The sequence below is a fragment of the Lissotriton vulgaris genome, chromosome 3_1 (assembly GCF_964263255.1).
Source record: "Lissotriton vulgaris chromosome 3_1, aLisVul1.2, whole genome shotgun sequence".
Lineage (NCBI taxonomy): Eukaryota > Metazoa > Chordata > Amphibia > Caudata > Salamandridae > Lissotriton > Lissotriton vulgaris.
This window is the reverse complement of record NC_141689.1, coordinates 523,935,398-523,960,165: the sequence shown is the minus strand read 5'-3', so window position 1 is coordinate 523,960,165 and position 24,768 is coordinate 523,935,398. Positions and strand designations below refer to the sequence as shown.

Genomic DNA, 24,768 nt, shown 5'->3' with positions numbered 1-24,768 from the left:
AACCCAGAGAGTCCGCCTCCCACCATTCAAGTCTGAGGCCACTGAAGTCATCTGCGGTGTACAACAAGGTTCCTCACTCAGTCCCACCCTCTTCAACGTGTACATGAGCCCCCTCGCGACCATCGCAACGCCAACACAAACTCAACATCATCTCCTACGCTGACGACACTCAACTGATCCTATCACTCACCAAAGACCCTAACACCGCCAAAACCAACCTACATGAAGGAATGAAAGAAGTAGCCGAGTGGATGAAGCACTGCCGTCTGAAACTGAACTCAGACAAAACAGAAGTCCTTATCTTAGGTACCTCCCCCTCCGCTTGGGATGACTCTTGGTGGCCAGAGGCCCTTGGAAAAGCACCCATCCCGACGAACCACGCACGGAACCTGGGCGTCATCCTGGACTCCTCACTTTCTATGAACAGACAAGTCAACGCCGTTTCATCATCATGCTTCAACATTCTCCGCATGCTCAAAAAAACATTTCGCTGGATCCCCACCGAAACCAGAAAAACAGTCACCCATGCACTGGTTACAAGTCGCCTGGAGTACGGAAACACCCTATACGCCGGTATCACCGCAAAACTCCAGAAAAAACTCCAACGCATCCAGAACGCATCAGCCAGACTCATACTAGACATCCCGCGTAAAGACCACATCTCTAGCCACCTGAAAAACCTCCACTGGCTCCCCGTCAATAAGAGGATTACTTTCCGCCTCCTAACCCACGCTCACAAAGCACTCTACGAACTTGGACCCGAATGCCTCAACACACGACTCTCCTTCTACACCCCCTCTCGCCAGCTACGATCTTCCAACCAAGCCCTTGCTACCGTTCCTCGCATCAATAAAACTACCATGGGAGGTAGATCCTTCTCCTACCTCGCAGCTAAAACCTGGAACTCACTCCCCACCCACCTTCGTCTCACTCAGAACCACCTAGCATTCAGAAAGCAACTTAAAACTTGGATATTTGACAAGTAATTCCCCTCCCTTCTCCCAGCGCCTTGAGACCCTCCGGGTATGTAGCGCGCTATACAAATCTCCTGACTTGACTTGACTAATTTTACTTAAAATAAAGTTGCAAAATTAGGATTGTATCACCTAACCAGATTTTCAGTTGACTATACCCCCTGCTATCATTTAGGCTCCAAAGACATGGGGCAGAAGTTGAATTAGGTCATTAAACAATAGATGTTGAATGCCTGGATGTGCTGTACTGTGTTTTAATTAGTAGAGTTATGTCCATGCAAGAAGAAAGCTATGGCATCTGCATGTAATTTAACAAGCCCTAATCTTTGAACATGAGTGAATGGACATGTGGAGCAGATTATTTATGAGCCAACAGTTTTTTGAAAGAGGACAACCCAGATGTGCCCCTTTACTGACCTTCGCCACACAAAATTCTTGAGAATTGATCACCATCCTAATGGAGGAAATCTGATACAGAAAGGTGAGTCATCTGGTGGGTTAGGCAGAAAATTATTTATTGTTAAAACAGTTAACAAAACATTCCAGGTCAAATACTTTTTCTGCATTCAATACCATTAAATTTGCTATATTTGCCAAATGGAAAACCAGATCCTGGGTGTTTCATTCAAAACTTTGTGACTGTGTCAAGCCGTTCTTTTACTTTGTGAATCATCTCATCTATGTGTACGAATGTTCTCTTGGTTAAAAGGTTGCCCATTATTTTACAATCTGAGCTAAAAATATTCTTTTAATGGGATCCAAATCTTCAGCAACTGTTCCTGTATTTGAATCTTTAACCACATGGCTGCTAGGCGTTTTCCCGTCCTGTGCTGCAGGATGAAAATTACCATTATTCATGACGAGCTGGCCTTGTCATCCGCGCACGGCAGGTAAGCGCCATGACGAGCCCAGCTCGTCATTAGCCTCGAAGGGGTTAATAAACTAGATGTGATTATTTTTCTTCTGTCTAGCAGTCCTGCTAAACGTTTGCCTGCATCCCCATTGTCTTCATAGACCTGATGGCTAACGGTCTGACAATTGATCACCACCATGTAGATGGAATAATCGTTCAGCTTTAACATTCTCCCAATTTCAACTTTCATCTGCCTTTTAAGAACTAATATAGACTTACTAGCTCTTCTCAGCTCAGTTTTGAGACTGGTTTTAAGTCATTAAGCCAATCTTAAAGAAAGTAATCTCTCACAGTAGCTTTAAAAACTTTCCATGTTATTTTAACTCCTGACCCTGTGATTTCCTCGAAAATATGTGGAATAAATGTTTTAGTTCTAGCTGTAACACGCTCAAACGTCAGATCTGATCAAAATGCCATCTGGGCTGAACAGCTGCTTTAACTAATAAAAAAATAAATTAAATGTTCTACCCTACATACCTCAGCAACTTAAATATTTTTTAATCTAGTCTTCAGACTGTTGTATGTCACAACAAACATTTTGATGTGGTTCTGTGTATTCTGATCTACGTGGATCCATTAAGTCAATCTAGGAGAGCTTTGTTTTAAAAAATATCAGTTTTTGACATGTTCTGAATTCTAAAATGTGAAGAATGCAAATCAATGGGCAGTTTGTTTATCTCCCCTGATATTCCCCCACCCCAAAACAATTATAAATGATGATAAAATCAGAATGTGACAGGGGCCATCTCCTAAGTGACTGTAGAAGCTGACCGCCATATAGATACTATTACTAAGGGGAAATGCAATGCTTATAACAGACCTCCAAACCTCACGCGCTTCACCCAGCATGACCTTTATAGACCTAATTACAACCAACATCCTTTCAACCAGACACCCAAAAGACTACCCAGGAATTCAATGCAGACTGCTAAAGAATTTCTCACTGAGTAAGCATCCTACCCAACAACCCACAAAGTGTGCTCGGCCTCCAAATGGTAGGATTGTGCTATACAAATTCTGATATAATACAATTTAAAGATCTTATTTTATTACCAATATAGACCAAGAGATCTGGCATTGTATAGCCCCCCTGTCCGATATCTCCTACTTGTCCACTAAGTACCTTACACTGTGACATGGGAGAGCCCTCGGAGAGAGAAAGAGTGCTCTGCCTGCCACAGTGATGAATGGCTATGCTGTAAACACAGCGTTTTCCTTTGCCTTCTAATGTGCAGGTATAAAATAAAATGAATGCTATTTTCTCTGTAGCACTGAAGGTCTGTCATAAATCTAACCCTGTGTATGTAAGAAAAGGTCTTGCACACCTTCAGGGATCTGTAATTTTAGCTAGCATAACGATAAATCAATTTACAACATGGTTATGCTATCCCCACCACCCACAGTACTTGTCAAACCGCTCTTAACCTTCTGGATATTTGGAAGTATACTTTTCTACTTCTCTGACTTCTTTGATTTATGATTTACAAGTAGAAAAGACCGATCTTCATTCTTATAATTAAAACCATGAAACCTTTCTGCCCTAAGTATTTTAAATAGGATTGCTGCATCATAAATACTTCTTAACACCGTTTTTTAGAATCTGTCCTGAACCCTAAAATCTTAAAAATGAACCATTAACCATTGCAGTCCAATTAGTGTGTTCTGCTCGGCAGGTGTAAATGGCACTCTATGCACAATAGATCCTTGTGAAAGTTTTGGATGAAATGTATTTTAATACAGTTCCCCATTATGATCACAGTTGTATTGTTCTCTTTCAGTTTTAGAAACCTCACAAACCATAGGTTCTAATGGTGGGAGAGATTTTCAAAATCCTCATGTTTAGCTTAGACAAATGCAAGCTCTGTGCTCGGATATGTCAACTGGGAGCGAGTTTTTGCTCAAGTGACTTTAACATCTGAGACCACCTGCTCAAGCTGTCTGACGTATAAAAAACTCAAATTCAGAACTTCTCACCATTTAATTTTTTAGGGATGTACCTGTTGCCTCTAGTGAGGTTTTAATGGCTTACATCTCCAGCAGCATATTAACCCATGGATTCCTCCACTAGAGATTAACTATTTGCAGAGTGTAGCATAGCACTGCAACTTCTTGACATGCATCCTATGCCTTCTCCAAAATAGGAGGCATGCATTCTGAGAGGATAGCAGATGCTCAAGTTTGATAACGCTAGAACTCTTTTCTAAAGACGTGGCTACTTGTGCAACAATAAATCCAAAGGGTGGCGTCAGAAATGGTATCCGGGTTTGCTTGCCTTCCCTGAGCCTAACTATTGAGGAACCCCTAAGGTTCTTTTCTTATCCCTCTTTACCTATCCCAAGGGAAGTCCCTAGGGTCTTAAAATGACTCACTCACTGGGATTCCCATTTGCATGCTTCATCATGGAGTCCTCATCCAGATACCTGGAGTATCTAGACTGGCTGCACCCTGTAAAATAAAGATGCTCTTTGAATATGCAAGATTAAAATTGTCTAAGGTGTCCAAAAGGTTTACTTTTATTGTCAAGGGCCCCTCGCGGCGGGATGCCTGGCTTTCACCTTGTGGACACCCTGCTGTGGTTTCTCACAGGGGAATACCAGGACGGGTTCCCTAAGCAAGCGCCGGGACGCTTACGGGCAGCTGTGCGCTTTACAAGTCCAGCACATTTACATTTACATTACATTTACAAGGGGACCTTGACAAGATTACAAATAGGCAAATTGGCTTTCTATAGGACCTTACAAGGATCCCATTCATGCTTTGCCCTTTATGATGATGCATATCATACATACCGACCTGCTTCGTCACCTATTTGTGTTCCGATTGAAACGTTCAATTTACTGCTCCATGGAGAACAAGGCAGTTTTTGTCAAATGTCTCATCCTGGCTGGAAGCGTACTTGGTTCCTCCTTCCCCCAAATCCTCCAAGGAAATCTTGGCAAAATCATTTGTGAAATCTGGGAACCCCAACTGTGTCGTTATTTGAAGCGAGTAAACCGCTGTTTATTCATGTTCAATGATTTGAACCTCGAAACACCATACACAAAACATACAACAAGCTTTCATCCAACAAAAATACAAATTATGACATTTTATTTAATTCACAAACAAATATATACAAATAAAAATGTTAATGGGAAGGTTGGAGCCTTTCTAAATTCAATTGAGGCCACTCTTTTTTTTTTCCATACAAGATTCTGTTTGATGCACTTGCACTGCTCCCACAATTCAGTGTGAGGATGCCAAAATATATTTTTAGCCTACAATTTCAAATCCCTTTACATAATGTTTTAAAAATTCTAATTTAAAATGTTTCTTCTTTATTTATATACACTGTATTAATCTTTTTAATATAATTGTATTTAAGCTGCCATTGATCCATAGGCTTTGTGGACTTCCAGGGATCCACGTTAGGAACCCTTAGCCTATAGCATTTTCTGCTTCTTTATCTCCACAGTGAGCCTCTAATCTGCTGCAGAGAGCTCAAGGCCTGTATGCCTGGTGGCTGGGGGAGTTTAAGGATCAGATGGCACAATGAGGCATTGATATGGGTGCTCTATAGAATAAATTAATAAAAGCTTGTGGAATATTGATCATTGTTATAAGGCTTGGTTCACATAGCCCTTCCTTGACAAGTTGGAAAGCTACTCCAGTAGATATCATCCTTTGTTTAGAGTTGATTTATGATATTTATTGGATTCACAATGAAAACCAGAAAGTCCAGCATTTTCTGGAGTTCTTCCACTTACCAAATTGTTCATGTGTGTATCCCACAAAATGGAAAATACAAATGAGTACATCATCTGGAAATGTGCATTTTCAATCAGGTTCTTTCCTTTCAGAGGTAAAATATTCTTTCCTGTGGAGAAACCAGTTTCTCCCGCTCCTATGTAATGTGTTACGGGAGAAAGGGTATACCCATATAAGTCGCTGGGACCTGGGTGTATAGCGGTACATAGAGAGGGGGGTCCAAGTACAAAGGATATTTAAAAGGAAAATAAAACACTTGGTTTCAGAACCAAAAACATACAACGAAAGTCATACACTTTGAAAGGACACTGTTATTTAATCACAATGTGGCTACGAGTTCAGTAGATCACAAAGAAAATGCAACTTCTTAAGACAAAACATTTGTGCCCCAAAGTGTGTGGGAAGGTAGGGGTGTATGGGAGATAAGTGCAAGGGTTCGTGGAGGGTTGGAGGGTTAAAGTGCTGGTCGTGAGACCTTTTTCTTTCCACAATAGATGATGGCTTCGACAGTGAGCCAATGCAGAGTAACAATAAATATTCATAGAGTATAAAATGCAACCATGCTCAATGTGACTATACAATGGTTCGTAGGGTTAAGGCACAGGCTGGCAAGATGGAAGGTTGTTGACGTTTCGACCCCAGATAGAAAGCTAGGTGTCCATGAAACCTTAGAAGGGGGTCTTCATCAGGACTGGGTTGTGATGGCGGGGCTTGGTTACCGTAAGAATGTACATGGTTGAATTGGGCCAGTAGGCTCCAAGCCAGGGAGAATGAGAGGATGGGGGCTGGGATGAATCAGAAGTCCCAGTCACTGAGTCAAAAGTTAGAGAAACCGCCAGGCAGGTTGGCTTGTTCTGATGTTGCGATCAAACATCCGAAATAAGGCACGTTCGCTGTACTGGGATGTTTTTGGTTCTGAAAGCAAGTGTTTTATTTTCCTTTTAAATATCATTTGCACTGAGACCTCCCTCTTTATGTACCTCTATGAAATGTGGGCGTGTTCCACTTTCAGCCCTGGAAATGCACTTATCACCTGACTCAGGATTATTTTTACCTGTGTTTCCAGGAGATTAAACTAACAGCTGCACTTCTCACATGCTGCTCTCAATCAAAAATGTATGATGGTTGGAATTCATCATACTGACAGAATTTGCGCTGTCCTAAGTGCATATGGCGGTATGAAACTCAACTAATGTTTGTGTATGTTCAATTTCAAAGGGTTACTTTTCTGGCTTTAATAATCAGTTCACGTTTATTTGTTTGATGTATTGCCGACTTGGCAAAACTAACATTGCAATCAACAAATACAATTAAAAAATATCAAAATATTAAAAAATAATTCATAATACTATTCGTCTTAAAAAGCTGTAGGCACAAATTGTAAAATAAAATCATTTCAGGTTTGATAAATTATGCTACAAAAATAATACAAGGGAAAACTAACCCAGTTCTTTCTTTAAGAGCATATAAATACGACTTCAGAATGCCTGCTCACCCAGTACATCCTTTATAACATTTCATCTATCGGTTAGAACAACGATGCCTCTAATGATAAAATTCATACCAGGCACTGGATTGATTTCATTATAGAGTTCCTTCTGCAAGCTTCCATCTGCCATCTTTTTGGGTAAAGCAAAAAATGGAACCACCAGAGTTTTAGAATTGTACCATGGTAATTTAAAGTAAAGTTGAAGATACAAATGTTTATAACTTAGACTTTATGCAGAGTTCATTTTAGTGGTAATTTAAAGAACATTTTAAATAAAGTGCACAGTGCAATCTATATAAAACATGATTATGTTGTAACTTCTTTCTCTTCTTTAACAACCTCCCTCTAAGCATTTATCGATCCCAACAATCTTATAACAGTTCACTTAAAAAGTTAAAAATATTTCATTACTAAAAAACAAGGCTTTATGATAAGGTGCCTGATGTCAGTTCCTTGTATCCCTTAAAATAGCAGCTCTTACAATTATTCGTCAAACACATCATCCACTATAGATCTCAATTTAAAAGTTAGGAAAATTACATACCCATAAATCAACACTTTGTGGGAAGGACAAATTGCCTAGCGTGAACATTTTATATTCAAACAAATCATGTTGCTTTAATAGAGTAATCAGATATTTTTTCGGTGGCCATAGTGGTTCCATCCTCGGCATGGTCACCTGTCTAAATTCTAACAGTGATCATGCTAAATCACAGTTTTGACAGTCTTTTGAATATTTATAGAATAAACATTTTCTTATGGAGTTTGGTATATTGTTGCGAAGACTTTGATTGATAAAACATATGTTTTGGATACACCCTATGTAAGCCTTGCAAAAGGTGTGAATGTCCGCTTAAGATGCACAATTCTGTTAAGTTTCCACACGTCGACACCACCTGGGTTTCTCTGGAGTTCTCGATAGTTGAAGGAAAAGGAAGTATGCAGTACCTCATTACCCTCTGCAAGGAAACTTGCAAGGTCACTGAGCAATCAAGTGCTTTCATTTCTGGTGCTTTCACTCAGCAGTAAAGTGTGAACTAGAAAAAATGGTTCAGTTCTATCATGCCTTCTACAAAATGTATTATTTCAGCTACGGAGCCCACTATAGGAGTGTATGCGCCCGCTTCTCTGAATGTGCAAAAAAAAGTAGAAAGTTTGATTACTGGTGAAGATGACCGTGGTTTAAACATGTCACTTTAGATGTTTATATATTTGTGTCTGCCAAAAATATGTTTGAATTGATGCATTTGTCTCATTGCAGGCACTGAAGAGCAGAAGCAGCTTGTGATTGGTGGTGAAGCCTGCCTTTGGGGTGAATTTGTGGATGCAACAAACCTCAGCCCAAGATTATGGTAAGCAGTATTTTGAAATATAGTATTTTGAGATTTTAGTTTGACTATGCAAGAGTTCAGAAGACGAATTGCTTGTAAAGCAGTAATCTCTGCAGGTCCTCTTTAGATTTTATGCTTTTGTGAAGTTCCTTGAGTTCCAAGAATTTAATTGGGGTCCGATTCACAAACTTCAATTTGAAGTAAGGTAAGTAGTACTACTGCCTTTATACAAAATGCAATTCACAGACCTACAGGTGGAGCTTTCCATCTCTGTCTCTGCTATCTTTTCTGTGTGTAAATCTCCTCTCCATTGGTGCAGATCTCCAAACATGTAACTGTACTGTTTTGTAGTAAACATGGGAGGAACCAGCAGAAGTGGTGAGGAAAAAGAGCTGTATCTACTACTAAAGGGAGAAGGTTTAGATAAATGAAAGAGGGATTTAGGGAGGGACGTGCTTATACAAACATGCACCCACAAAAGAGTAACACTATTGTCATTCACAAACAACACTTCTAAAGTTACTACAGTCCTAAAAAATTTTAAACCGGTTCAAATGTAGTTTCATTCCACCCTTGAGTAAGTAGAGCACCACACATTACAAGCCACAGAGATTCAAACGCATTCTATAGAAAATAACAGTTTCAAGGACATAAAAGAGCACCCATAGGAATTAATATTAAATTAGTTCAATATTTAAATTGTATAAATATATAATTATTTAAAAAGTTAGTAATATGCTTTATTTAAAAAGTTTTTTTTATTATACATGTAAGAATTGGTTACCTTAAATCCAACTTAAGACAATATACTGAATACAAAATAAAAGTAAAATGCTAGTGAGGCTTGGTTGTATGTTCTTTGCTTATTTATTTTTTTAAATGGTAAATGAATATATATAAATTGTTCATTTAATTTGATGAGGTAATGTGCTGTGACATCCTTGTAAAATGAATCACATTTATATAATGCATTAAAATATTTATATACTTTAAAAAAATATAATATTCATTAATAAGTTTCACCATATTTTTCCATGGGGGAACCTCCACTAACAGGTGATAAATTGTTCGTAGTAACTTTACACCTGTAAACTCTGTTGCAGGGGGCACCACCCCCTCATCTCAGGAGTGGAGATATGCAAGTCTACACCTGGATATAAATCTACACTCTGAAATGGTGGAAAGAAAAGTGTAGAGTTACAACTTGGTGTATGAATAAATATACACTTCTGTAAATCTGCACATACATATTTACCATTGTGATGTGGGCCAATAATAATTCATGGCACACTCCTGGAAACTAGAATTCTACATCTCTGTGTGAAATGATTTTAAATAAATGCTATACATACATATGTTTTTTTATTGTAGGCCTCGTGCCAGTGCAGTGGGTGAAAGGCTTTGGAGCAGTAAAGATGTAACCCAATTAGGTGATGCTTATAACAGACTTATTGGGCATCGATGCCGCATGGTCAGGTAAGAGTCCTTTTTTTTTAATATTCTATAGTTTCAAAGTTTTAAAGATTTAATTAGTTGATATGATAAATGTTTATATAGGCAGGACTAATGAATATCGTCTTACAGGTTTGGAAAACCTTGAGTGTAAACAGTTCTGCATTGACTTTGATATTGTTGCATGAAGTAACTCACAAAACTATTCCATTTTGAAACTTTAATATTGGTGGAAACACTGACAATGGCGTCTCCAACTTCAATCAGTAATGATCTGTAAATATAAGGAAAATAGAATGGGAAGAAAGCCAGAAAATACTCTATCAGAAAATAAGTTCTCAGGCATGAGATGCTTCTCTGATTTATTTGGTGTTCTAATACTTCATTAACATTGTAGATGACTTCATAAAGTTTCAAAAACTTCATATTATAACTTGCCTATGCTGGAAAGGACAATTGTACATAAAAGTAGCATTCATTTGCCCCATTTCCCTCGAAACAATAAACCAATTTCTTATCATAGGTCGGTACATGGGGTCCAACAGATTCCCACAATACAAACAAAATCTAACCCTCCCTAGCTATAACTAATCTGAGGCCTCTGAGGACCGCCCTGGGTGAGGTCAAATAATTCCAAGGATGCAAGGAAAATCTTTGCAACATTTCTTAAAATACTTTCTGCAGCATGATCTTAAACATAAGACTTATGAGAAGATGTTCTGGACATCTGGCTTGAATATAATCTTGACTGGAGACCCGGAGCACAGGTGTACAGCCGAGCTGAAGCAAACAAGTTATTTGCCTTTGGTAGCATTGTTTCTGGTGGATACTCTATATAACCGCAGATCCCTCATTATTAGAATATCCTGGGGTGCCAGGCTGGATCTTTAAGGTTTAAATAGTATTGCTCATGCACACTGGTATGGGGTGCTTTTCAGCTCTGTGTTGACCTTGTTTCTGCCGTTGAAGTGATAATAGACCTGCATAGAAGTGCCAACCCTGCGTGTTGACATCAGTTTCTTTATGGACTCTGTCTGTTCCTTTGAATACAGAGCCCAACAATAATCTTATATACCAGTGTGCAGAACTCTAATTAGGGCCCTTTTTAGATGAAAAAAGACCATTCCAAAGAACAGGTTTGAGGGAGGGAAGAGGAGAATCTGTTAGATAAGAGTATCCACCAGAAAGAGCTTTACCGATTGTAAGTATCTTGTTCTTCTAATGGGTCCTTCTAACCACCGATTCTGCACCTTTAGTAAAGCAGTACCTCAGAGTGGTGGGTCTGTGAAATTAAACATACCAAAAAGTCCTGAAGAACTCTGAGAACTAAATGGGTGAAATGTCCTTCTATTTGGACACTTTGTCAAGGCAGTAGTGCTTCGTGAACGTGTGTACTGATGCCCATGTCGCAGCTTGACCGATGTCCAGGACAAACACTCTGCATGCCAGCAAAATGGTAGCATCTTTGGACCTGCTAGAATGGTCCCTCAATACCTTGACTGAGTCAATGTCTACACCATGTTACCCTTCTTTGCCCACACAAAGCTCTATTCATCTATCCAGTGGTTTTTGGTGTGATAGATTTAAAAGCGTGAAGCTTTTTTAGGGTCCAACTGATAGAATTTCTCCTCCTCTTTTGAGGGATGAAGCAGGATAAAGAATATTGGGAGAAGGATGGATTGCCCACCGTCAAAAAAGCCACCTTTATCCTCAGCAGCATTTTGTCAAGGAAAAAGGTGGTGCAAGGCAGCTGCACTAAGAGCGTGGAGTTCACTCATACCTAGAACCACACCCATAAACCGTCTTCAGAGTCAGGAGATAGTGTTTAGCTGTGCATGAGTTCAAATAATGTCCACATGAGGAAAGTGGGGACAAAATTAAGATCCCACTATGGCATCAAAAAGGATCAAACCTTTTTGAACTTTCATAACAGGTCATTTGAACAAGGAGGGTTGGCCTGGTAAATGTACAAAGGTTGTAAGGGGAGATAAGTCACATTTAACGTTGCCTAGTGTAAATCCTTTTTGGGCTATGTGAAGCAAATAACAATACATCCAACAGTTTGGCTTGTTACGGTTTGGTATTGAAGGTGCAACACCAGACTCCATACTTGTTCCAGCACAGACCAACTTTATAGAATATGCCAGGCAGCAAGGATGGCATGCACCACCCCAGGAAAAAGATTGAATGAAGTTATTGCTGCTGATCAGTCTCTGTGCACAGAGGTGCAGATTGTTAAGGTTTGGTTACTAGATTCTGCCCTGCTGCTGCAACAGAAGATCCTCCTGAAGCAATAGTCTGATCGAAGGGCCCTCTCTGTCTCCTTTGGGCTGAAAGGTTTCCACTTCTTGGAGCAAGTTGGACAGGTGCTCCTCTGAAAGATGTTTTCATGTGAACAGGAGATGTGGCGGGTTGAACATAAACTACAGGACATAGCCTAGTTGGATATCCTGGAGGACTCACCTGTTTCATGTTCTACTTTGCCACCCCTGGAGGAAATATCTTACTCTGCCTCCCCACAGTGTGTCTCTATTCCTCCAATGGCAAACTAAAGGGGTCTGGAATTTGTTGCCATAGGAACAAGGCACTGGGAATTATGTTGCCCCTGGTGGCCTACATGCTGTCTGCTAGACCCCTTGTCCCTGACCCCAAAAGGACCTGGGTGCCTGTTGAGGGGTAGTGGGCCTTGGCAGTGAGCCAGTGCCTGGAGTAGCCTCGAAAGGGGCAAAACTGTACAGGTTACTGTCTCACAGGGGCAGAAAGGCCTAGTAAATGTGCTGTCGCTCAGCTGAGTTTAAAACATCCTAACTCTGAATCCGCCTTTTTGCCTAACTGGTGAGATCGATTGAATGGCATGTCCATCAAAGAGGCTTGCACGTCCCTAGGGAAGACTGTAGATCTCATCCAAGCATGCTGCTAAAGCACCATGCTTGTGCCAATAAATTTGCCCGAGCAGTTGGTGGTGCCAGTCCAGAGCAGCTGTACTTTTTGGTGTCCTGACCATTGTGGAAGGTTTGAGCCAAAATGGCCCTAAATTGATTAAGGACTGCCGGCAAGAGCTCACCAACCATGATCCACAAAGCTTGTATATATCTTTGCAGCAAACAACTAGCATTGACTGACCAGAGGGCTAGACTAGCCAAGGAGAACATAAGATTTCAGAATGCCTCAATTAGTTTTAGTCCTCTGTCAGGGGAAGTTGGAACCACCAAACTGTCTCGTTTAGAGTGTTATGTCAAGATATCGGAGATGCCTGGCGCAAGCCTGTGGTGTCTGGCAACCTATCTATCCAATAGGGGACAGGGATTAGACCTGATGCCCATAAGACTGTAGGTCACATCTTCATTAAATGGGATTAAGAGTACTGATGAAGTTTGTCGTGGATGCAAAATCTATTATTCTTGACTTTTATAGTTGGTAGTTACAAAACCAATACCTCTGCTGCACGTCTCATTACCAATGCAAAGGAGTCATGGGGTGGGGGACACAATTCTGCCCAGGAAGTGACTAACCCCGATAAGTCCCATTATATAATGTCATCATAGTCTTGGAGAAAATAACCCCCTTTATCTACAGAGGCAAGTTGGTTCTTATTAGAATCTGAACTGGAAAGGTGCCGGAAAGCGGCTCCAAGGCAAATGCATTGTTTTCTCGGAGTCGGATTAAACTGGGGCATGTGCATTAGGACCAAGATGAATTTGGTTCAGAGTTGGATAGGATTATAAGAATGAGTTCTGCCTCAGCAGCATCCATGTCAAATGGACTGGCATGGATTGTTGTGCTGGATTGGAAGTCTGCTTCCGTGTCTGAGTAGAAACCGAAGCATGTCTAGGAAAGAAGCACAGAGGGCAGACCTACAGGGGTAACCCAACTAGGGTTCTCAGTGGATCCTTGGGACCAAAAGGCACAGCAGAGTGAGCTGAAAGATTGCCAGAAATTCCCAACATAGCCTCAACCTGTTGCGAAGTCACTGATGAAACTGGCAAATCAGGGTGCATCGGGAACAGTTGTGAAAAACGCTTGTCAGTGGGGTATAGGAAGCAAAACTGCGATGCACAATGTTATCATCCCAACTTCTTAGGTTGAAAGCGGCATTATTGGACAAATCCTACAAGGCCCTCTTGTTCTTGGACCACAACAACGACCTGTGGCGGATATGGTATTGAGAGCTGGAATGGGTCTGTGCCCTTAACTTGGAGCAGAACTTCAGACTTCTTCTGGTGTTCAGCAACCTGCAGCATTGCATTCCTGGATTACCTTCTGGCTCACAACACTTGGAGTTGTGCACCTAACCCAAAGACCCGAAGCAGACCTCGTGGGGTTCTGTCACAGACATTCCCTAAAAGGCTTAAACCCTGCAGTTTTAAAAGGGGACATAGTTCTTCTGCGCACTGAAAAAAATCATTTTGAAAAGAAAAAAAACTTGCCAACTAAAGATGAAGAAGCTGGGAGTGAGATCCGGACCTCAATATAAAGGCGTGGAAAGAAAGCAACTGATGACGACCTCAAGGAGTGGCGCGTATATGTGGTTCCATCATTATTTCCGGGGCGGACCTAAGTCAACATGAAGCCATATTGTGACGCCTACCGGTGCACGGGAGGAATGCAGTTTACTTTTTCTGGATCCAGTCTAGTGCCTGAAGATATTTTAAAAGTGAGTAGTCTGCAGTTAGACATATCCATCAGAAAAAGAAATGCAGGTGAAAAGGAGAGGCTTCCTCTCTTTGCCAAGGAAGAAAGCCTAGAACCAGTCTAAGCCCTGTGTATGGCTTAAATAGACTGTGGGGTTTCTCGAACCCTGCAGCAGATCCTTGAATCTCACAATATCCAGTCACTCAGGGTATACAGTCACGCAAGCGCTGCATACCTTTTTAGTCCTGTTCAGTATGTTCCAATACATCTTTGTGGACATCGCATGCTTCACCTTTAGCCTAAACTGAATTGGGCCGCAATCTTGTAACCAAGAACAGTGGCTGCTCCCTTAGAATGGCAACAGGCCCACATGGTTCTCGTAGAAGTCTTCCAGATCCCTGCCCACACATTTTCAATCCATCTGTGAATGCTGGTCTTGTCCCTAAAGCTAGTAAGGGTTGGTTGACTACCCAGCACATCTGAATGATATTCAGATTTTCTGAATTATATAGATGGGTCTGGGCAATGCTTTTTTAACATTGAGGTTAGATTTCCTGTTAGCAGTCTGCCTCTCCTCGAATTCCCACATGTGCCAGTATTCAGTGGGAGGGAGAATGCAGTGGTGATGCATGCAAATTACTCCTTTCACCTGTTTAAGGGATTTTGTCCCAAAATCAAATGTCATTAACTAACTTCCTTCATCCATCCTCACAACCAAGCTATTGGGTGGATCAGTTATCTGCATCCTGCTATTCAGATGTTCCTAATCCTGGGGACACTTGCACTCCTTATAAGTTCCCAATATGTAGACCTGCCCTTCGTATATCCCTATGTGCGCCATGTTCTTGCCTAGTTTATGCTCCTGATATTCAGAATTCTCCCCTTTAAGTGATGAATCTTCTCCATGGGTGTCTAGGTTACTGTCGGAGACGTTTTCAGAGGGCCACAGGAAAAGCAGGACCTACTAGGCTGACACTTGTGCGCTGAGGTTTATCACTTATTATGTCTCATTGCCCAACTTACTGTAGATCCTGAGCAGCGGGGAGGGATACCCCTTCAGCACATCCCTCTCAGAAGAAATCAAAATCCTTTCTTAGTGGGGGTAGATTCAGTGCGTGAACAGGGGCTCACAACTCGAAATACATTGAATAGCAGCAATAACTTATTGTCCAGTCAAATTCTTGTTTTTTTTAAAGAGTATTTATATACAAACGCAAGGTGAAATACAGCACACACAAATAATACACATTGGGTCCGGAGGGGAGGGCTCTAGTGTTCGGTATGCAGGTCCTGGAGTCCCACTTCCCTCACACTAACATAAGTGGCTATTTCCCCACTAGTAGTCCGCCTCGTGAGTCCTACTCTTATTCTTCCAAAGTCAAATGTACTCCAGCGCTGGAAGCGCTATGTGGCAGAACAAGTCCCCCAGGGCCTTCAGGTCCTGCAAGGAGTATAAACCACTCCTGAAGAGTCTGCTACTGGAGTTTCTGTGAGTGTTTCACACTTTGATGTCGAAGAGGGCTGCTGACGGAGTAGCAGATGCGGCTTTGCAGGGGCAGCAGCTGGGCATCCATGATGTTCTCTTGATTCTTCTCACAGGTGGTGGTATCGCTCGAGTTTAGATCCTTAGTTAGGCTCAGGCACGCACAGGTCACCACAGCGTCCTCTCTTCTTGACAATGGTGGAAACGGCAACATTCCTTGTTCTTCATGGTGGCACCCATGGCATGTGGGCTACTGACCTTACACCACACAGGGACCTCAGCCTGATTTGCATGGTAGTCATGCAATCTTTATGGCAGCCCTCTCTAGCATATGGGGTTTCCGACTTGAATCTGCACATTGGTGGAGTCCTGATGAGTGCAGCAGCTGTTTCCTCTCACCTTGCCACTCGCCACGATACCCCACGCGACCTTGCTCGGCCAAGCGCTTGCCTCTTTCTCACAGGGCACAGTGGTCTTTGCAAGGAGGCATTGATACTTCATGCCCCAGGGACAGGTGGTCTTTGAGTTCCCTGGGTGATGTCCCCACACCCAGCTGGGAAACTGGTAGGCCCTTAGCCCCCAGTCCTGGTCAAAGGCAGAAGTATTGCAGAGTTTCTCCTTGACATACTGACTGCTTGCCAATTTTGGGGACCTTGAGCTCCCCTTCTTGTAGTACATTTCCAGGCACAAAATGTGATTTAGGTCTTAGTCTTTGAAGTTTGTGTTGCGAGTCTGCTTCCCTTTTGAAGTGCCCACTCCTCTGTATTGCCCTTCCTTCAGAAAGCAGTGTGTCACAGCAGGAGCAGCTCCAAATCTGATATCCCCACAATACAGGCCATTGGAGTGACTAGAGGTTCACTCCAGGAAGTCAGCCACCATGATAATGTCAATGAAATGGTCACCACCAGTGCCTCAGTCCCCCTCTTTTCAGCCCCATCTCCTTCATGAGATGTGCACAGGCCTCTCTCTGGAGTCCTCACCCTGATTTTCTTTTAAAGCATCCTTTGGCAATAGGAAGGCCAGGCTCTATAGTAAACCTCAGTGTGTGTGCCCCATCCAGCACTCAGGAATGCAGTAATCTACAAATCTGTCTGGGGGATTCCTCTACCTTCTCATGCTCCTTCATTCAACCCTGGGTCTCCCACAATGGAACCTAGAGTTCCATATATGGCACCATTCACAGGCACACAGCAGCCACCCACCGCACAGTGCTACATACTAACATGATGTAAGCACACACAGTTAAGTATACAATAGCAGAACCTTACATGAATGAGCCCGTAGGCCTCACTCCAATGATTCAGGGGAAAAAAGCCTTCTCACTCCTACTAATCAACACACAGTATTCTGCAACCACTGCACTTGTGTTATTTACCTTCTGGAAAAGGCAATAGCTTTTAACCACTGAAGGTAAAACTATGGGCACCCTTCCTGGTCCAAGAAGACCGCAATCCATGAGACCGGCCCATATCATGGTGCACACACATGATCTATGTTCTCCCATGACAACAAGAATTCGCACTAAGGATCCAGGCTTCATTGCAGCTAGGGCCGTCGCAGCAGTCAGTCACCATGTAAGAAACGTGTCCGTCCCAATAGTTAGTATTTCTGGTTGTCCCTAAAACAGCTTCTCACTGCAGGGTCCTGCATCAAGTGCTCACTTTGCTCCCTGGCTGAACCCCCTGGCTGGTCCAATGCTGGGTGATTGTAGCATGCCTATCCATATTTCCTTGTAGAGGCTGCTTCTATGTTCCACATTGTCTGTATTGAGCCTTCTAGAGTTTTCTCGCAGTGATCCCCCTCTTGAAATACACTGGGGCAGTCCGTCTGAGACCGACTCCCTCCATGCATTATTGGGGTGACTTTCCCTTCCCTGGTACAGCTTTTGGCAGCTCTTGAATGAGGTTCAGGATTGGTTAGATAGAATCTATTCTGAATATGAATGTTGTACCGCTGCGTGCTAAATGTCTAAGTGTCAATGAAGTATGGAATTATCTCCTTCATTTCCAGTTGTTGATCAGATTGACTCTTAAGTTTTCCTCCAATTTGGTCCAGAGGTTTTCTTTCAAATATCAAAAGTGAACAGAAACTCCTCAGGCTGCATTTCCCACCCTCCTGACAGCGTTCTACAGTTTGACAATGTACTTCTACCAGAATATTGTTTTGTTTGTTTTAAACTTTGGCTAGCGTTGTCTACATCTGGGTCATGGGCTTGCAAACCAAACTGTGCCCACATTCTGCTAGAAGAGATGTGGCAACCCTTCCACGGGGATGTGTATGAGCTTGCTGGTGTGGATGTTTTTCAGTCCGGTGCAATTTTGAACCATGTAGACGTAGTTACCTGGGTGTTTTCCCTTCTTTCCTCTGCCCTCTATTTCTCTCTTTGGAGACTTACTGTGAAATCTTACACCGCTCATTGGACAATAAGGTCCTCTTTTAATCCTTACCAACAGTATTTTCCTCAATGTTTCCAAAGTGGGTTATACGATCTTTGAGTTTTCTCCTGTGGTTGTTGGCCTTCTGTCACATCCCTCTTTGGGTCATCTTACAGTCATGACATTGTTTTATTGCAGATGAGAAAGTGGGAGTCCCAGTTGATTCAAGTTCTACCTCCCTTGTGTTTTTGTTTTCCTGGAAGTAGAAACCAGATTATTGTCATGTTTTTCTTTTTTCTTTTTCCAAGAGAAACATCCAATTTCTTGCTGCCTTTTTAACATGGTTACACATCCTATACACTCTACCTTGCTGGTTGTAGTTTGAGCCTGCTGGGACCTTGTGGGATGTTGTTACATATCCTCTTCTCTCATGTCACTTACTTCTTGGATCCGGGGGCGTTCGCCACACACCTTCCAATTTGGGGGTTCTCTTTTTCTAGCTGAATTAACATTTTTTGAGGTGTCCTGCTTCTGTCAGGGTTTGCTCCTACTTTTATGCGCGTGGTTTTGTACAGCACAAATCCAGCCCAAAAGACTACAGAGAGCTATACAGGGTAAAAAGGCAAGAAAGAGTACAGCCAACAAGTGACTGTGGCGGTAGCTGGGTGCAGAAGTGCATGGTTAATGCATCGTCATGTAGTATGTTGCTGGGTTGTATTCTTGAACATCAGTGCCCTTTTTGCAGTGAACGAGCTCCTTCCACTAATCTGGTGACACGCTTTCTTTGTTACAGTCTGTATTTTTCGGCTTGATGTACAACTCCCTGGCCCCTTGGCCTTGCTTAGTGTGGCTACCTCTCTTTTGTCAGCGCTCGAAGGTTCTCCCTTGATAATTTCTACTTCATGTTTACAGTTTTTTGGTCCTCACCCTAGAATCTCCCATGGGAAGTGCTGTGCAGAGCAGAGTGGCTACTTTATCACTAGAGCTCGTCTCTAGTTTGCAATGTGGTAGGTTGCCAGAGGTCCTGAAGGAATTCTTTCTGCTTTCCATTCAGACATGCTTAAAATCCAGCAAAGTCCGGAAGCGGAGACAATGAACTTATCAAAGTATAAGTTAAGTCATCTTTTTGACTCGCTAATACATGGCCCTTTTGACTGGGTATCTGGAGGTCAGCAGATGGGGGGGCCTGTGCATGTTGGATCACATGTGTAGCAAAACTTCGTCTGTTTTGTGCTGGGACATGAACATATGTGATCTTTTGTAGTGTGCATCCCAAGAGAGTTGAGATAGGGGAAATTAATACTGCCAGTCACTGCAGGGAATAAATACTTCTTTTTGCATTTTTACACTGTGTGAATATACAGCAGTAGATAATAAAATGTATAACTGAACCTACATTAGTAACTGTTTTTCCTTGTTTTCGACAGGCGTGGAATTGCAGCTGAACCATTGTACATCGGAAGCTGTGATCATGAGTATGACGGATATTAGTCGTTTTTGTTTTTTATAAACAAATTGAGTGCCTTGCTCAGGTGAAGATTTAAGGGATATGTTGAAGATTTAAGGGATATGGTGCACTGAAATGCCAATGACTACTTCAATTTGCAATCATGATGATGACGTGATTTACAACAATATTTTTACCTGAAAACGTAACTTTTGTTTACAAATTGCAATTATGTGTATAAACTAGTGAATAAATACATTACATTTTCATATCTCTCTCATGTTTTTGTTGCAGACATTTGTGTACAAAATCGTCACATTCACATTTGTTCTGTTAAGTAGTTCTTGAAATTTAGTAACTTGAACAGTGTGCAAAGTTAGTGACAAAGGAGCTGATGATCAAATGTTTTTCTGTGAGTAGGCATAACTTCCTCCTGACTTTTCTGAATTTCATTCTTGCTCAGGGAAGAAAACTTTCTAAATTACGCTAAAACGACTAACATGGTGAAGGAATCAAATGCGCGGAATGGATAGATAAGTTGAGAGACTGACATACACTAAATCTGAGTCACGGTCACCAAGAGGCACAAAGAAGTTGGAAGAAATAACCAGCAGGAATCGTACCTTCACAACTGATGTTTCAAAGAGGCTAGGCGTCAGGAAAACAGCCACTTCTCACAGAACGGCACATCTATGCTATTTTATGAGTAACTGCATGTCCTACTTGTATTACTGCTCCCCTGTTGGTGTTCTTGTGTATAAACACAAAACGGAGTATAAAAAGTAAGAAGTGTTTAACCCCTTCCATGCTGATGACGGCCCCGTCCGTCATGCATCACGGTGGGGGTATGCTGATGACGGCTGGGGGCCGTCGTGAACCCGCCCACTCAAAACGGCTGCGCAGGTGCAGAATCGCGGCCGCGCCCAAGGGGTTAACCTAAGTCACCAGTAAGAAATATTTATGCCTATGGGGGCAATCCATCTTAAACTCAGCCACATCTTATGGGAGTGACCGAGAGAGAACTGAGAATACATAGATCTTTCAAAAGATCTAAGAACTTTCCCCATAGAAGAACTTTCCCCATGTCTTTTGATAATGTTTGTTCCCATGTTTACAGATACTCGTTCCTCATTTGATTCCGCTATGGACATATAGGGGTGTTAATCAACACAAAAAACCTCCCCAGGAGATGCCCTAGACTTTGCAATAATGTTTTTGTGAGTCACAGGGCTAGTTTGGCAACTGTTCGATTTTAAGGACCTCTTAGTGTTGACCCTTGACGGCACAAAAGGAACGGTGTACTTGAGATGAGGCAGATAGTGTGTCATTCAAATTAAACTCCAACCATACCATGGCATTTTCTTATAAATTAAGCAGCTCCTGGTGAGGCAGTCTGTGTTTTCCTCACAAGCAGTATCCAGTATCTGGTTCTTCTGAAGTGTCCTGTTTGAAGACAGAGACATACAGGACTCACAACATCTACAAGAACACTTCTCAAAATCGGTGTGGCAATTCCCGGCTCCAGTGGATGAGGAACGATCACTCGCTGCTACATGGTTGCACTGGAAACACATTGGAGGTACTAGAATTTGATGCAGTAGTGGCACCAGTATAGGTGGAGCTGGGGGAGGAGGGGGAGTCTATAAAGAGATGGGAAGCACCTCTTAAAGTATTGAACTATCTGTGCTTCGAGCTCTACACAGTGGAATCAGGTCCAGGAAACTGACATTCATCAAATTTTTTAATGGTGTGAAATTTGCAAGGTCTATAGCAACTGCATCACTTGGTAATAGTGTAACTTTGACAGATGAAAAGAGACTCCTGCTGAGACTGTAGGTCCAGGGCCAGATTAACAAGCAGCATGGGTGCCTGAGGAAGTACTTGTCTGTAGGTTACATTGTTCTATGTCAGAGGTAGAAATTTCAAGTGGAAATGATGTTCAATCTACGGTCTACTACTACTACAAGCAGTGGATGGATTGTAAAACCGTATTGCGACCACTGACATATAGCCAGTATTGACCAGTTAAGTGTTTGTACAAGGTAGAGTGAACATTGAATCTTGTGAAGCCTGCATATATTTTCATCAAATGATCATCCGTCTGAGAGGTCTTTGCCAATGGCAAAGTCTAGTCTCAGAGCATCCCATAAATCCTCTCCAACTTCATCACCATCTCTAAAAGGTCATGCAGAGTGGTTCATGCTCTACTGTACCGGAGCACCTTTTGGTGGACCGTAGGTTGCAGCTGGCCATCTCAGTTAAACCAGTCTCCGCACACTTTTCTTTTCCTATGGTGGGTTTTTTCTATATAGTTTTTTTTGCGTTTTATCATAGTATACAGTTCAAGTTCTACACATTGATTACCATATACATTATTTGAATAAACAGAAAATAACTCTTCCCATCTCCCCCACTCTTCGTTGCCCTAACATAATGACTGTATCATACCAGTAATAACATCCACCTTCGCTGAGCCCAACTCTGGTCACTTAAGGTACACATTCTCATTGCCCCCGGCCATAAATGTAATCGGAATTGAGCAGTCCTGTCCAGTTCATCCTAAGGCCCCCCTCCGCCCCCAATCCAAGCATTCAGTCTCATGGCACACTATGCAGTCCATTGTTTGCACACTCACGGCAGGGGGGGGCTCCGCAAGACAGTCAACATAGCTGCCCACACTCTTAAGTCATCTTCGACCCTCTCGTCGCTTCTCGTCTGTTTCATGTGGACTTCTTCGGCCACCTCCCACTCGAACATGTCCCTGAGCCCGTCCCCAACACATGGACTCATGGAGGGTCCTGCGCCAACTATGTAATGGCTATGCAGTGTTAAGCCAAAAGCAGCCCCAAGAGCAGAAATGTCCTGCTCCGTTTCCGTCCTTTCGGCTTTAGGAGCAACCCTAGCAATATAAACCTGATATCAAGCTGCAGTGTCCAACCAGTGGCTACATTAAGCCTGTCTACCTCGTACTGCCAGAACTGGGCCATGGATTGACAAGTCCAAGTGTATGAAATTTGTCTCATTCTCTTCACAGCTTGATCAACTCACCTCTTGTGTGGGGTATATAACATGCAAAGTCTTTGGGGTGAGGTACACTTGGCGGTTCTAGTTACACTGTATCAGCTTAAACTGTGCATTGGAAAAACTATCTGCATTCCTCCGTGCACCTTCTCCCACTCGGCAATTGATTCAGCCAATGTTCTGTCCTATTTTGCCTGTATTTTCAGCTGTGTTGCAGGACGATTGTCCCGCAGGGCCCTGTACAGGAGTAATATTAGTCGCCCCTCTGCTGGCAATGCTATCATCACCCCCAGGGTCAGTGACTGGGCAGTGCCTCCGGAAAGCACGGCCATAGCTCGCTTGCGGTAGCCAAGAGTACAGCATATTGAAGGTATTATCCCTGATCTAGCACAAAGGTCTCCATAGCTTCCTGTCTTGTAATGAATTGTCTGTCTGTGTAGACGTCCCCTAGGATGTTGCAGCGACTCCTCGACTATTGCTGTACTGACATGGCAGTTGCCATCTTCACAAATGGTTGGGTACCCAAATAGGGACGTCTTGCTCCTACGGTGCTCGATGGATCACCTTTTTTTAGCGTCCTTTTCCATGTTCTGCAGGTCAGTCTCACCAAATATGGCGCATCTTGTGGCACTCCAGCCCCCCTCATCAGCAAAGTGGGCAGCAAGTCCATGTCATACGTGCCCCCTCAGCAGTTTTTCTCAAACCAGTGGATCGCATGTTGCAATTGGGCATCAATGTGGCATAACTCCATGTCCTGCATCTCCAGGCCCCCACAAGGCCCAGTCCAGTTAAGTGTGTTAAGTTCTAACCTCACCCTTTCCCCCGCCCATAGCATTTCTGTGATTAGTTTATCTGTCTCCGCAAAGTAATGGTGGGGGATCTCCTAGAGCAAGCCCTACATTGTATAGAGGCATCTCAGTAGCATACCATTTTTAGGTTGAGCTAAACAACGTTTGCACTGTTGCTAAGCGACCTGTTGTATATGCTTAGGGAATTGAACTCCGCCCTTTTCTTGCCCATTGCTTTTTATTTGCCTCTGTCCACGTCCTTTACAAATCCTTGCTTGCTGATGGGCAGTTGTTCCTCCTCTTTGTCCCTCCTTTATGTTTCCGGTTTCCTCCGATGCAGCACTCACTTAGTACAGCATTTGTCCTCTTAAAATGTTTGTCTTCCTTAGGGGACTGCTTTTCTTCTTCTTGGGTTTCCCCAGCCCTGCTCCGCACAGTTGCACGTCCACCTTGCTTTCCATTTGTATTTTTCAAACAACCAACCCACCCAAGATGGAAAATAGTAAATACCAGCTGTTGTGCTTCATCTTAGCTGCTGCAACGCCTCCGGTCGCAAGGTCAATGAAGTGTTAAGTTCACTCCAGCAGACGACAGGCATGGGAGGCGTGCAGGGAATAGCAGGGCAGTTGGCAACTAACATGGCACAGGCTTGCTGCTCTTCTCTCGACTCATTTTTTCTTTTCTTAATTTTCTGTTCCTTAATTACTTCCCTCAGAGGCAGTTTATTTAATTATTTCTCCTTTCCAGGTCTAGAGGCTTGCTCACTTCCGCATATGCTCGAGCCATAGCTTCTGCGCATACATGTTAGATAGCAAGCACGCGATTGAGCTACAAGTGAAATGCCACTGGAGTGCAACATTAGATTAGCATGTAAAGTTCACTGCAGCACATGCGAAGTTTAACGGGGGACATTAATGTTCTGGGTGGCACATTAATTCTGTTGAAGCATTTCACATTTTTGAAGGGTGATCTAAAGGGGTCCCAATAATGACTGCTCGCAAGCTAAGGGATAATCCTTCCAAGTGCAGAAACCGCAAGCAAGGAGCGATGTGTAGTTCGTCTTCTTTGTCAAGTTGTCAGTCCTCCCAGAGCAGTCGTGCTGGGAACAATAACTAA

At 42.6% G+C, this 24,768-nt stretch overlaps 1 protein-coding gene across 3 annotated transcripts in view; it reads left to right on the top strand.

Annotated features, from left to right (window-relative positions):
- HEXB (hexosaminidase subunit beta) overlaps nt 1-20,112 on the top strand; it is a 266,121-nt gene extending 246,009 nt beyond the window's left edge. For all 3 annotated transcript variants that reach the window (XM_086960781.1, XM_086960780.1, XM_086960779.1), the window contains exons 12-14: nt 8,385-8,475; nt 9,826-9,930; nt 19,824-20,112. In XM_086960781.1, coding sequence (XP_086816907.1) covers nt 8,385-8,475; nt 9,826-9,930; nt 19,824-19,887 — 260 coding nt within the window. In that variant the 3' untranslated portion in view covers nt 19,888-20,112. The remainder of the gene's footprint in view (nt 1-8,384; nt 8,476-9,825; nt 9,931-19,823) is intronic.
- Nucleotides 20,113-24,768: the final 4,656 nt, after the last annotated feature.